This window comes from Lissotriton vulgaris, chromosome 3_1, assembly GCF_964263255.1.
Source record: "Lissotriton vulgaris chromosome 3_1, aLisVul1.2, whole genome shotgun sequence".
Taxonomy (NCBI): domain Eukaryota; kingdom Metazoa; phylum Chordata; class Amphibia; order Caudata; family Salamandridae; genus Lissotriton; species Lissotriton vulgaris.
Genome location: NC_141689.1, coordinates 2,103,008,475 through 2,103,024,085, shown reverse-complemented (window position 1 = coordinate 2,103,024,085; position 15,611 = coordinate 2,103,008,475). Strand labels below are relative to the sequence as shown.

General features: G+C 46.8%; 1 protein-coding gene across 1 annotated transcript in view; it reads left to right on the top strand.

Annotated features, from left to right (window-relative positions):
* CWH43 (cell wall biogenesis 43 C-terminal homolog) overlaps positions 1-15,611 on the top strand; it is a 433,217-nt gene that overhangs the window by 270,155 nt on the left and 147,451 nt on the right. The window contains exon 10 of the mRNA XM_086962659.1: positions 2,402-2,519. Within this exon, the coding sequence (XP_086818785.1) occupies positions 2,402-2,519 (118 nt within the window). The remainder of the gene's footprint in view (positions 1-2,401; positions 2,520-15,611) is intronic.

Below are 15,611 nucleotides of genomic sequence, written 5' to 3'. Positions count from 1 at the left end.
TAAAGCTATTTCTCGTCGTTGTGCCTCCCTTACGCGATGCCCTACAGGAAACCAACCTGTTTACCGATAACCACAGACACAACATAAGTACTGAGTGGGCATTTCAAGTCCTTCAAGCCCAGTGCCACTCCACCTGCTGCTCTTATGATAGCTCTCAACCTGGAATACAGTTTTAGGCCTCGATAGGGGCTTCTAACATCATTGGCACTGTTTTATCACGTTTTACCTTTCGTATTTTTCTCATTCTATTTCTCTAGAAACCTGAAAAACAAATGTGGTACCAGCTCCAAATTGCATTGAACGAATGATCCTGTGGGTACTACAGGGCCAAATAGGGGCGTAGCTTCCATTGGTGCACAGCAGGTGCAGGGTGATCAGGGCTCGGAGGCCTGAGGGGTCCACTCAACTCTGATTAATTGCTGTATTTTTACATTCAAACAGCAGCCCAGTGTGGGGGGGGGGCGGGGATTTCCATCCTTGCACTGGGGCCTACGACAGACTGGCTACTCTACTAGTGCCCCCTTGGGTAAAAATAAATCCACTCATGCACGCTCTTTCTCCTGTAATGCACCCACCATCTGGAGCTCTCTCCCCAAAGATCTACGTTGCAACCCCTCATACGTCAGCTTCAAAAAAGATCTCAAACGGCACCTTCTTCTCAAATATTGGGGTCAGTAATGCTGCTACTTCCCAGGTATTTCATAACCCGTCCCTTATGTTCCTCTCTGCTTTTTACCTGATCTGCCTCCCCTGCTTATCTCCCCAATCCTACCTGTACCCTCCATCCGCGTTCGCTTGTACTCACATCATTCCCCCTCAGCTATCTTCTCACCTTTCTCCCCCCCCATGCCCCGCCTTATCCCCATTCCTTCTCCCCTCTATTCTGGCCTATCACACTTACTCAGTCATCCAATTCCCAGTTTCGTTCTTAATGTTACTACCGATTTCTGTGATTTTATATTTATTGTTCTTGACTTTTTGCTCTCATTTTTTGCCTTTCCTTTTTGTTCGAACTTATTATTGTATTATTCGACCTTGTCCTTCTCCTGTAAAGCGCTCTGATACCCTGGGGTCTAGCCAGCGCTATATAAAACTGTTTAAATAAATAAATAAAAAACAAGGTATATTACATAAATATCAGTGATGCAGGAGAGGCAGTCCCTGCTGATGCAGTGTTACTAGGTAACTAACAAGGAAGGTCCATCAAAAACAGTAAGCCAAAAGTATTACATCTGTGATCAATAATCTTTTTCCAAGTAACAGTCAAAATAATCGTTTCAAATAATAAAATACCATAGTAATTGATGTTGTCATATTCCAGGATTCTACCGCCACTACTTAACTTAGTCATGCCAGTGTCCATAATTAAATATAGCGTTATGCAGCGTAATAAGCATTTATAACATGGTTCTTCATCTAAGAGCCCTTCAAAGGCCTATCCAGAAATTTTGAAAAAAGAGATTTGCATATAGAGATGGGAGCAGCATCTGTTTAGGTTTTGCCAAAATAGGTTGGAGGAGTGAGTGTGCACTCTGCTGGTGGGATTGCTTCCATAAGTTTTCTCCAGCACCGGGAAAGGGAGTTGCTCCTTCTCAGATCTGGCAACCATCCTGCGAAAGCAAGGGACTGAGACAGGGCGAAGTGCCAAGGATGAGGCACGGCAACTTGAATGTAATACTTTACTGAACTGAATGCCAGTACACATTTTCTAAAGAAGGTAGGTGACTTGAAGTCTGGTGATCAGGAAGCTTGTCCTCCGGGTGGTGGGAGTTGGCGAGTGAGGCCAGTCCCCAAGACTCATGGTGAGCAACAATCACTCATGTTTTCTTTCAGGTGTGCTTTAACTGCAGCCACTGAGCACTAACAGGCGCCCCTAAGCTCGCAGGCTCTTGGGGTTACCCTGGTACCCAGGCTAGCCCACCCCAGGATTGCTTCTTTAATGCAAGCTATCGCCCTCTTGGGGCTTGGATTAATGAATGCCACTTGCCACATTCACTCATGTCAAGCCTTTTGGAGATACAATAATAAGGTATTTTTACTAATGCAACATAATTTGCTATAGTTTACTCCACTGTAAAGTGTGTTTACTGCCTCCAGGATGTCTAATGCCAATGGCTGGATTTTGTTTTACAAGGCAAGTCTTTGCATGCAAACTATGGCACACTGGTTGGAGAAATCCACTTGACAGGACAGCGTGAAATCTTGATACAGACTGTATCCTCTTCCTTAGTGGTGTGTATGTAGGAGGAGTCGTTGGATGCTCTGTCATCTTCTTAACTTAAGCATTTGTTTGCAAGAGGATTATTGTGGATTTCATGTGTTCGGTATTTGCCTTGATCGGCTGCCTAGTTTTAAAGATGAGTACATGGCAGTGAACTGCGGTATATTTACCTTTTTCCAGGTTTCCTCTCAGCAATCAACAAGAGACTTCTCGGCTTTGATCTGGGCTTTCAGGTTTGGTTATGACAACGAGGGCTGGCCCAGCCTGGAGAGATCCGCGGATCTTCTGAAAGAAACAGGTACACTCCTCCCCATTCTCTCTGCGTTCTACATTTTATGAAATGTAGCATATATATTGGTGAAAATAACACAGATGTAAAATTCAGAGTTGTGTTACAACTAGGAACTCTATTTTGTACGGCAAGTCATATACGTGGACCCTATAAAATTATCGATCGATTTACATGGTTCCGAATGGGATTAATATAAGATGGTCCTGTCCAGCGAAAGAAACGTTTTGGAGATACATGCCTCGGGACCTTTGAGCAAAACAAGCCTTTTGCATATGGACGTATGTTTACTAGGTCTTTATACCAGGCTAAAAGTCGCAACAGTGAGCTTCAGGTTTCTTGATCTTGCACTAGTAATAGCTAAAAAAGCCATTGCTATGCATTTGAGATCCCTAGAGGGCCCACCTCTCAGCAGCTGGAAGAGAGAAGTTGAAAAATGGGCAGTGGTTGAACAAGCGATTTTGAAAAAAAGAAGGGAGAAGGTTACACAGGAAAACTATACCGGAGGAATGGCCAGACATTTGAGGGTCATTCATTGGGGTGGAAGACACTTGATGGTTGGGGTATTATTGGAATTAGTGTGTAAGCATAATGAGAGCGCAACTGGAATACATGAAGGGGGACTGCTGCACCGCCCGCTGGAGCGACAATTGCTTTAGACATTGATGTACAGAGTCAATATGCTTTTCAACACACTTCTAGTTGCCAAAAAGAAACAGAAAGTGAGAGAAGGGGATGGAGTAATAAGTCTACAAGTGGCACCCCAGACATTTTAGCTTCTATCCCAGCTACACAGAAGTAGAATATCCTGCAAGTGACTGAGGACAGGACCATCTTTACATGATGAATACAGCAACCTGAGAAGAGAGAGCACAAGGAAACCCCTGAATTTCTTGCTATCAAATGAAGTTGGGGTGTGGAAGGATAGGGAGTCCACTATTAATTACTGCACTACGTCCTTCTCCAATTCATCCCTAAATGAATGTAACCCTCTGTTTCCCCCCAAAGATGCTTTACGAATGTCCTCGGATGTCACTCCTCTGGGTGTGGGCCTATTTGGTGTTAACCTGTAGAGAAATGCGTATGTCCCCAAGGCTGTGTGTTAAGTATAAGATAGGGTAGAGCTAAATGTTATCAACTGCAGAAGTGTCTTACAACTGCTCTGGGTTAAGGATCAGTAAAGAGGGGTGCACAACTCAACTTGGGAGCACATTTGGGGATAGTTTGTCCTAATTCCCTCTCAAGTCCATCTAGGTATCTGTCTGGCCGATGCATCCTGGGAAGTGTTGTGATGTTCAAAAGAGTCCACAACCAGGCAAGACCAGACCCCTGAAGGTTGTCCCGAAGGATACAGGGTGTTGGAATGGCCAGGCGGTGGGTAGGGTAGTGGGGATAGGAACAGCTGAGAGGGAGGTCTGAAAAGACAAGAATGTTAGAGGTTAATTAGTAAAAAATATATGTACCTAGTCCTTTCAATTCATTAAAACCAGCCCTCAAAATCTCAATATCAGTTTACCGGGGTATGCAGTTATGGACAATTATATCTCACTCCCAGACACTTCTAAGAATAAACACTAGAGAGGAGACCATAGACTATTATTTCATTATTGCGAATGGCATTACTTCCATGCAAAAGCAAAGGCCAACTGCAGAATACTATGTTTATCTCTGCAATATGAAGGTTTTCTGCCCGTTAGAAGGCACGAGCGATACTGAGTTCACTGAGTTCACTGAGTTCACAGTCAATGTGGAACAGAAATAAGAAAGTCACACCAGGATGTGCTTCTATAGCACAAAATCAACCCAAGTATGAACCAACAGTGAATTAAAGGAATGAGGGTGCTTCCACATGTCTGCCTGGAGTACCCAAACCCTACTGGTATTTCCGGCTGAATTCTCCATAAAGAACCGTGCCTGGGCTCCCATCAGAGACTAACAGAATCGCCTTGATTTGCTGTGGAAAGAGATAGAGAGGCCCCACCTCTCCAACAACCTTCGGTGAGTCACTATCATTGATAACTTTGCTGAGCCGCATGCAAATGGGCACCCGCTGCATAGGATTTCCTCTCAATACTCAGGGTCTCTGGGAATTGTAGTTGTCACCAGCTTGATGACGAATCGGAAAGCCCACAACAACATAGAAAATAAAAATGTCTGGATACTCTTGCTGTTATTTTACCCCAAGAATTTCGATAGTACATAAAACAGTAATTAGGGGCTCATGACAGTACTCCCGTCTCCACACAGTTTCATGGGTTCTGGTTTGTTAGGACATAGTTTATGATACCAACCTTCTTTCTAAGGTGATTTTCAATTTCTCAAACACACAATATCAATAAAATTCCCTGTGGCTCCTGAGTCCACAATTAGAAAAATCTGTGTTATCGGAAAACCAAGTCGTGTTAACGTCATGGGAACCTGGAGGTGTTTCACAGGTTTTGCAGTCTCTACAATAGATAATGAAGGGATTTTTCCAAATCTTGCTCAAGACATTCCCTTCCTTTTGTCTGCAACTGCCCCAATTTACGTTTTTCGTTGAGGTGCCCCTGTGTCTTAGGTGTTACGGGAAATTATTTTACAAATTACCCTTTTTCCCACAATACATACAAAGACCGTTTTTTTCTGTGAGACTCTTTTTCTTCATGTGTAAGGGAGGCTCTGATACTCCCTATCTCCATGAGTTCACCACTGGTTTCTATTATAGGAACAACAGGTGTTTTGCTATTTTTGTCTCGATCAGATCAAAAAGGAGGTTGTTCATTTTTTCACCGATCTGCTCTCTGATCATTTAACCAATGATCTAACCTTAGGGTTAAATTGAGGAGGTCAGCACAATCAATAGGTTGAGGATCTATCTGAGCATGTACATTTGTAAATTCATCTCTAAGGACCTGTTAAAATAAGACAGAGCTTTTATCTTCTGGCCAATCGGTCTCAGCTACCAGCCGATTAAATTGAACCAAATATACATGCAATTCTTTGCTACCCTGTCTCATGTTCAGTAACTCTTTATCTGTGGCCACGGTAATGGTCCCTATGATCTAACATCTTCAAGAACTCCTTCTTGATTTCCATCCAATTATATAGATGGGATTATCTTGATTGACAAGTGGAACTGCCCATAGCGCAGCATAACCACCAAGGTATGAAACAGGAAATGCAATTTGAGATTGAGCGTCTGGAAACCACTCGCAATTTGGAGTCCGGCGTGAAGTAACGAGTCAGCGGATCGGCGGCTCAGCCTGTTCTAAGTCCTGCAGATTTGGGAACTCAGATTAAGTGTTTGGATCAATATTGGAAACCTGCCATCAGTCCTTATCGGGATTTTACCTCACGCCACAGGATTAGTGTGGCTTGGAAGTATCACCGCACTAGAAACTGCAATATAGTGATTTTGCTCAGCCGTGAACAAGTCGTATGTACAACTTTACTGAGACGACGAAACATGTGTTGGCTTATGAACCTTTCACTAACTGAGAACTTGAAGTTCAAATAAAAAAGGAAAAGAAAGAAATACAGAGAAAATGAACAGATTGATGTTTTTTTGTGCTTTATATGTGACTCACATTTGAATATATCAATTTGATTTTACGTGTGCTGGGGGATACATTATGTAACGTCTGGAAAAGAGGATGGCCTACAAATAAAAGCAAAAAACAACAGGTGATGGACAGAATGCAGAACAATGTCATACATTCACCCCAGTACAGAGATCTGGTTTCTACAAATAAAAGCATAAGAACCTGCGCAAGGAAAATTTGAATCTTATTGGGGTCTTCTACGAATCTTTCTGGAGTTGCCAATGGAAGGACTGCGGGGACATTAACGAGCATAGTCTGCAGAAAAGATAAAGAATTTGGAGCACAGGAAGGATGAACCCCTTCCTGCTACGGTTTCATTGTGGGCCTAGATTGCAGCTGATCCATTTGCGTGGCCAAAACCGCTGTCTTGGTGTGTGCAGCCACCTCATCCTGTTGTAATGCACTAAGAACCTTTAGGAAATCATCTAACAAGGCCATTTCAAACTTGCAACACCCAGGAGGATAAAAAAAAATATTTGCGCTGGGTATTCTGTCAGACCGATGTATCCTCAGGAGTGTTGTGATGCTCAAAAGGGCCCACAACCAGGCAAGACCAAATCCCTGGAGGTTGTTCCAAAAGATACAGGGTGTTGGACTGGCCATATCAAGGGCAGGGTAGTAGGGATAGGGACAGCTGGGAGGGAGGTATGAAAAGACAACAAGGTGAGAGCTCAATTAGTAAAGAGTCTATGTACCTATTTCTTCCATTTCATTAAAACCTCCAATCGAACCCCTGTTATTAGTTTACCTGGGTATACAGTTATGGCCAACTATATCTCACCCTCAGACGTTTCCAAGAATAAACACTAGAGAATACTATGGATAATTACTTCATTATTGTGAATGGCATTACTTTAATGCAAAGCAAAGTTCATCTGCATAATACTTTGTTTATCCCTGCAATATGAAGGTTTTCTGCACGTTATCCAGCATGAGTGATACTGAGGTCACTGACATTGCAGTCAAGTGGAACAGAAAAAAGAAAGTCACTCCAGGATGTGATTCCATAGCACAAAAGCAACCCATGCAAGAACCAACAATAAATGAAAGGAACAAGAGTGCTGCCCGCGTCTGCCTGGAGCACCCAAGCCTACCGGTATTGTCGGTTCAATTCTCCATAAAGAAACGTCCATAGCTGCTGCCAGAGACTACCAGAATCCCAATGATGTAGCGTGGAAAGAGAGACCCCACCCTTGCAAAAACCTTCTCTGAATCACCACCGTTGATAACTCTGCTGAGCCACTTGAAACTTGCACCAGCTCCATAGGATGTCCTCTCAATACTGAACAGAAGACAGAGGGCGCAAGCTTGTTTTGACCCCGGAGGTTCCCGTGTGATCGACTCAGGGTCTCTGGGAATTGTAGTTGTTATCTGCTTGATCTAGAATCAGAAAGCCCACAACAACATAGAAACAAACAAATATCTGGAGACTCTCACAGTTTTTTTTCTCATGGATGAGTGCATGAAACAGTAATTAGTTGCTCATGACAGTATCAGCTCGATTATGCCGATACTCCCTAGTATGCAATTTCTAAGAGCCTATCTGTGGCTAAGGGCTTATGTCTATGGGTAGGAACCCTCTTAGTAATATATGCTTCTGAATACCCAGAAACTCACTCAGAGGTGACGCTGCACAACATGCACTTACTCTCAACCAACAAACCATGGGTCTGGGAGTGAAAATTCATCTTTATCTTCTACGCCCTTGCACCTTGTGAAGACAGGTTGCAGGACTCACAGAGCCTTGTGGAATCTACCTGTCAGGGGCTCAACAAGGTCTAGTGCCCAGCATTACAGCCCTTAGAAATCCTCATCCTAAGTCCTACATGTCAGGGAAGGTGCTGTGGCTTACCACAGTCCCCCCTTAAAGAATAACATCAATGTATTGCCTCCCTTGCTGGGTTTGATAAAGCAGAATTCCTCCAAGGCTGCCCTGCGGGCAGAGCCCTCCAATACTGCTCCACTCCTCTTGGAGACAAGTTCTCAACTCCTACATGAACTGAACTCAAAAAGTCTAGGAAGTTCCACGTATACAACCACATGCAAATATTTTTAGCTAATCAGCACTGTCCCCAATGTTATGTTTTGTAAATTTAGCGTGCTCCATTGGAATTAAAATTATAGTGTGTGATTTCAAAGCCCGTAGCATTCTGTTGGAGGACAGTTGCTGTGGACCGAGGAACTGTTCAAACCTGTTTCCTGTGTACAGAGTTCCTTATTAAATAAACCTTTACCTTACAACTCTGTCTTTATGTCCTGCTTGGTGTGTATCCTGGAGGAACACACAACAATTTGGCGATGGGAGAAAACATACACTGGGCCACTAGGAAATAAAGAGGCGCTACGTGAGGGAACCAGCGGTGATATCCTGGCCGGATCACTTGGGAGTGTGGACCATTAGAGTGTGACGCAGCGACCACAGTATGGCATCTTGTGGATTTTAAGGCTTGTTACCCTGTTTTGGATGTTGAAGATCACCCCATTTTTCAAAAACAGCAGGGAGGCACTTTCCATATCTACACCGCAGCATTCCAGACCTCCGCCGGCATCTGCTGAGGCCTTCCCAAACTGTTGACAGTGCTCCTAATATAATCTAACCATGCCACTCTTGATGCCAGCCCAAAAATGGCCCCACTGAGGTATTGAAATCGATAAACAAGGTAACCAAGTACCCCTAGAGTCAAAAGTTGCTCCCAGATAAGAAAACTCATTGACCCAGCTAATCACGCGTCCCTTTATCACCATGGGCCCGGGTTTGTGTTGTGACTTACCGCACCCCATATAATGTTTTTGGGATATATAAAATTCTAAATGTAGGTCTTCCATGTATTTAACAAAGGCATCAAAAAGGTGCGGTAAACCATTATGTGTTCTGAGTGTCGCCCGCAGAGCCATACATGGGCAAGGTCCACCTATATTACGCCAATTTGTAACCCCCTACATAACTAATAGGTCACTCAAATCTACCAACCTACACCTGGTTACCGTCCCCGCTGTCAAAAGAGCTAGAAGTGGAGGACGGTCCCTTAGTTTCAACCTATCCAAGCTTTGAAATACTCTTCCCTTGGCTATCCGAGCTATAGACAATGAGTTGTGCTTACAGAAAGCTCTTAAAATCTGGCTTTTCTAAATTTGGACTCTGCTGTTGTCTTCTGTCCCTTGTGGCGTAATCGCTCCTGACCAGCCCTGCGAGGCCTCTGGGTCACCATGCGCTTTATAAATCCTTTAGCTTAGCTTGATGAAAACTGAATTTCATCATTGGTGTGAAGTAAAGCCAGCACATGCTTATCTTTCACTGTCGGGAGATCCTTTCTCTGAGAAACTAAAAAGGGGTGCAAACCAATAATATATAAAAGAAATACAATTGGGCCTAAACACACCCATGAAGAACTCCCTCAAAAAGATTAAATGATTCCATGCACTCACCCTCCATGCCGTACCTAACTGACGCACTAACTCTCTCATGCAATGCCTGTAAAAATCCAACTATTATGTAGGGCAAACCCAACTTAAATAATATTCCGCAAAGTTTAAAGCAATTTACCTGATCAAAGGCACTGCTAAGATCCATAAAAGGAAGATATAAAGTTCCTTTTTTGGTAGTCATATATTTCCCTGCCATCAAATGTAGGTTAAAGCACTTTTCTTGAGTCCCAAGTCCCCAGCGAAACCCATACTGCTCAAAACTCAGAATATCATTTTCTTAGGCCCAGTCCTCAATTCCTTTGCAAAATGATGCACCCCCCAATCTCGACCATTGAATTCAACAAGGGTCTGCAGGGTACTATGCACGCCGTTTGCCACGAGGCAGGTATTTTTTGTGAGATGCTAGCATTTAGAACATTGGTAATGATAGGTGTCCACAGGGAGATATTCTCTTTATAGAGATTCATCTGTACCCCATCGGGACTGGGTGCCTTTTAGGACAGACTATCCTCAATAACCACTACAACTTCTTTCAAATAAATCTAATCTCCGAAGGAAAATGGGGCTCATTAACCATCTCAACCTCCCCCAGTTTATCACCGTAGGAGTAAATTCGCTGAAGTGAGCACGCCAACATTTAGGAAGAATATTGGACCCTAATCCCTCTGTGGTTACATTGCCATGACTCCCTTTATTTACAATGTTCCCGAATCTCATGGTATCCTCCGTTTTACATGCCTGCACAAGATTCCCCCACGATTCCGCCTTGATAAGCATTTTCCTCATTTTAATAGACTGCTTATAATCCAGCCTGGCAGCCGCCATCAATGTCTTATTTCTAGGCTTTTGACTAAGTGCCAAGCACAACCTCTTGTTTGCAGCTCTACATGAGCTGTCAAATCATCCTGGATAGGGGCTCTGTAGGAAGGTGGATACCTGACTATGGTTGCCCCCAACTTTTTTGCCTGGTGTTTTGCTGGTTTTCCGACTTAGTTGACCTGGGGCCCTGCCAATCAGGACCCCAGGCCTACTGCTCTCTCTCTAAAATGGATTCCATGTACCTTAGGTACATTTCCAATTGGTACTGGGCCACCTTATCAGACCCTGTAACTCAGGGCATAGGTGTACCCAGGGCCTACCAGGGGCTGCAGCATGTATTATGCCACCCCTGGATGGCCATCTAAATCTGACACAACTGGCTGCACGACAGCTGGGGCAAGGTGGTGTAATCACCCTTTGCTTTAGATATAGTATACCTATATCTAACCCTAAAAATGGACACACAGATTCCTATCAGTCACTCCTATGGCAGGCCTTCACAATCCTGAAGGCAGAGTGCTTGGAATCGTGTGAGATGGTGCTCTGGCATGAGCTGAGCCAGTCTGCAGCTTGCGGAACCAAGTCCTGATAGCTGTTCCATGATAACGCATACCATATACTCTTAAGTGCATTATAATCCTCGCGGTTAAATGCTATCTTTGGTATTGCTTTATCAAAACATGTCGAGTAAGGTGTCATACGAATTGGAATACTAACCCCTCGCCAATCCTGGCGACTGGGTTAGCATTCCACCCTTCTAGAGGGACACGACATGTATGTAACTGTGAACCCCGGTTAAAGTTAAGCAAAGCCTCAGCTCCACAAAATGGACGCTGCCACCACAGACACAAGTCTGACCCCCTGCAGCTGGGAGTCCTTCGAGCGAGGGGAGCCTGGACAAAGGGTTTCCTGTCAGGGGCGGTGCTAGCACCATCCCAGACAGGGTTTTGTGTATCCTGGGTAGGCAGGGCTTTACAGGAAGGTGACTGCTGAGTGGCACCCCGGTGCTCACTACGCATAGGCCGGCCAGAACCAGTTCCAGGGGCACACCAGCCCCTGGCCTGGGGAAGTCCGGCATGGGAAAGGGGTGTAACCACCCCCCTCCTAGTCCCACCCATAGGCAGGACCTAGTCACCTGGTCAGCCCCTTTTCCTAGTATAAAGTTAGGAGCGGGCCTCCTTCCAAATTAGATCATCTTTGGAATCAAGACACGACTTTCTGCGAAAGGACTTCAAGATTTCTTCTTCAAGATTCTCCCTTGTGACTAAGGAGTAGTCACCCTGCATCCGCAGGCACCATCTTAAGAACACTGCGGTCTGCTGCAAGTCCTTCCTCCGGAATCCGACTCCCCAGCTCGACGAAAACCGGCTTCCCTGGCACCTCTGACCTCTACTCATCTCTACAGCAAAGCTGAGAACCGTGAGTGCGACGAGACCTCGAGGGACCGGCCATCTTCAAGACTGCACGACTTCTTTCCAGCACGACCGCCGAGGGATCCTCTGGTGAGTGCTTTGGGGTCCGAGAAGCCCCGACCCTGAGCAGCTCCAGCACCGAAGTTCAGCCTCCCAGCATCTCCACGATCTGCGTGGGGCCCTTCTGCTTTTTGCTGCTCACCGCGTTGTTTGGCTACTAGCCCGCTGGCTTGTGGCCTTCTTCACGACGCCCGACGACATCACTGCTGTTGGTCTGGTTGCTCCAGACTGACCCTTGCTCCCTTCCAAAAGAGGAGCACCCCGGACCCTCCTGGTCCACTCAAGACGCCATTTTAGGTCCACCGCGTGGGCTTGAATTAGCCAAGGCTTTGTTGCCCAATCCTGGGTCCAGCGACGACGACAGCTTCATCCATCGTGGGACAGCTTGCTCCTCCATCCTGGTCGCCGACAACGCCTCCTGGTCCGTGAGATCTGCAGAGCCCAGCGTTGCCCACTCACCTAGTCGAGGTGACTACCATCTGGTGCCCTCCTGGTGCCACCTGACTACTGGCTAGTAGTCACGAACGTGGTCCCCTCTGCTTTCAGGTATCGTCCATCTTCAAGATCCAGGCTTGGATCACTTTGAACTCTCTTCACTGGTCGCCTGCCAGCATCTTCCTTCCAGGCTCCTGGTCCGTCTACGAGGATTCCCGACGTCTTTTCAGACCTATGCAGCTGCAGCCCCTGGGCTAGGTAACTTCGGCATTTCAGTGCCCCAGCATAGCCTCACTATCCAAGGGTCAGAATCCACTTTCGTTTTCCTCCTACCAGGTCGGGTTCGCCCGAGAACACTAACTTTGTGAAATCTAGCTACCATAGACTTTGTCCCGCATCCCGCGTGAGAGTGCACACTCTGCACCCGAGTCCCCTAGGCCTCCTAGAAGTAATCTGAAGATTCTATAGTCAAGTCCTAGCGATTCCAAAGCCTATTAGTACTGTACTTACCTGCTAGTAATTTCGCATTCCACTTTCAGAGTATATGGTTTTCCGTGCCCCTCGGGCATTTGTATATACTGTGCTAACTTAAGTATTTTCGTAAGAGTTTTGTTTTGTGCTTAGTACCCTGTCCTCATAAGGAGTACAGGGCTGTTGTGATTCTAATAAATACATTGTTTATTTTCATAACACTTGTGTGGTGTCCTTTCACTTGGTGTTCAAGGGGTATATGTGATGGTATAACAGCTGGCTTAACACGCCCTCTCGAGTCTTTAGCCTTAGACTGCTCGTATCCACGCTACTAGGATAGCTGGTCTATAAGGTTGACTTACAACCAATCACCATAAGGGTTGTTTGGACTGATACAAAGTGCTCACTAGAATAGTGAACATTATATATCAGGCCAACTTCTCACATTGGTGAGCAGCGGAAAAGAGCCCTTTATCAATGGTCAGAAAGTTGAGGCATACAGAGACACAGGGGCCAGCATCACCATGGTGATTGACCATCTGGTCCCCTCTGCTCAACTGACCCCTGGTTTCCTTTACCAGGTGACAGACGTTCATGGAGTGAAAAGAAGGCATCCCATGGCAGTAGTCGAGCTCAGTTGGGGTAATGTCACAGGGCCCATGAGAGTGGCAGTGACAGATAACCTACCTGTAGATTGCTTACTGGGGAATGACCTGGAGCTCTCAGCATGGGCTGAGGTGGAGCAAGAAACTCACTCCAGGATGATAGGCCTACCCAGAAAGGTTAGGGGGCAGTAATAGCTACAGCCCCAGTCCAAGCACCATTCCTCCCTGAAAAGGTTGGAAGAGCAGTGGTAGCCACTGCCCAGGCTCAGACAGACTTTCCTCAACAGGATAGGAGGGCTGTGACAGTCACAGCCCAAACACAGACTGAGTGCCCTCCTGAAAAGGTTGGCAAGGTTGAAATGGTCTCAGCCTCTACTCAGACAGATAGTGGGGTTGTGAAGCCTGAAACAATGGATCACTCCACCCAAACTGAGAGCATTGAGGAGGAAGAAATGTCTTCCCCCTCCCAGACACTAGGTGAGAGCCAGCCTCCTCAGGGAACTGACTCTACCCCTTGTGAAGAAACTGCCCCAGAGGTAGTCAGGCCTAGCCTGGCAGAGCCCCTGATGTCAGTGGACCCGTCCAAGGTGGGACCCAGTCTGGAGCAGGTAACCTGCCCCTCTCTACCCTGCCTCAGTCAGCCCAGGGCTGTAGAGGTCAGGGAGGCCAGTGGTGGACCCCAAAGGGCCCCCTGTCCAAAAGAAATCCCCAATCAGCAGATTAGGATCACTGAAGCTAGTAGCCCTAGCCAAGTGAAGATAAAACAAACTCCTGAGGGATCCCCCTTAAACTTAGTTAGGGAACTCCCACAGCTGGACACTGTTGGGCACAGCCAAACCTGGGGCCTAAAAACCCCAAACCTGACCTGTCCCTCCAGTAAGCCAAACAGAGGGACTCAGCCTCCAGCTTTAGGTAGCCAGAGGTTGACCCTGAGAGCTCATAGCAACTCAGTACTGGAAAGAAAGGCACATATGGTGGATAGTGATTGGAGGAAGTTGAGCCCAACAGTAGTGGAGTCTCACTTCAGTACTCCATTTCCACACCAGCCTTTTACTTTGCCAAAGCACACCACAGGTAGTGATTCCCTATGGTGGAGACCCTCAGATACCCTTAGGGTGAGGGGTTGCTTAGTGGACCATGATACAGGGGGTAACCATGCCAGTGCATGTACCACCTCATATGGCCACTCAGGCAATATAGGCTTACCTGGTCAAGGATAGCTTTATCTCCTTTCGTTTGGGGGGGGGGGGGGGGGGGGGGGGGGTTGTGTAGGAAGGTGGATACCTGACTATGGGAGCCTGGACAAAGGGTTTCCTGTCAGGGGCGGTGCTAGCACCATCCCAGACAGGGTTTTGTGTATCCTGGGTAGGCAGGGCTTTACAGGAAGGTGACTGCTGAGTGGCACCCCGGTGCTCACTACGCATAGGCCGGCCAGAACCAGTTCCAGGGGCACACCAGCCCCTGGCCTGGGGAAGTCCGGCATGGGAAAGGGGTGTAACCACCCCCCTCCTAGTCCCACCCATAGGCAGGACCTAGTCACCGGGTCAGCCCCTTTTCCTAGTATAAAGTTAGGAGCGGGCCCCCTTCCAAATTAGATCATCTTTGGAATCAAGACACGACTTTCTGCGAAAGGACTTCAAGATTTCTTCTTCAAGATTCTCCCTTGTGACTAAGGAGTAGTCACCCTGCATCCGCAGGCACCATCTTAAGAACACTGCGGTCTGCTGCAAGTCCTTCCTCCGGAGTCCAACTGCCCAGCTCGACGGGAACTGGCTTCCCTGGCACCTCTGACCTCTACTCATCTCTACAGCAAAGCTGAGAACCGTGAGTGCGACGAGACCTCGAGGGACCGGCCATCTTCAAGACTGCACGACTTCTTTCCAGCACGACCGCCGAGGGATCCTCTGGTGAGTGCTTTGGGGTCCAAGAAGCCCCGACCCTGAGCAGCTCCAGCACCGAAGTTCAGCCTCCCAGCATCTCCACGATCTGCGTGGGGCCCTTCTGCTTTTTGCTGCTCACCGCGTTGTTTGGCTACTAGCCCGCTGGCTTGTGGCCTTCTTAACAACGCCCCTGTTGGTCTGGTTGCTCCAGACTGACCCTTGCTCCCTTCCAAAAGAGGAGCACCCCGGACCCTCCTGGTCCACTCAAGACGCCATTTTAGGTCCACCGCGTGGGCTTGAATTAGCCAAGGCTTTGTTGCCCAATCCTGGGTCCAGCGACGCCGACAGCTTCATCCATCGTGGGACAGCTCGCTCCTCCATCCTGGTCGCCGACAACGCCTCCTGGTCCGTG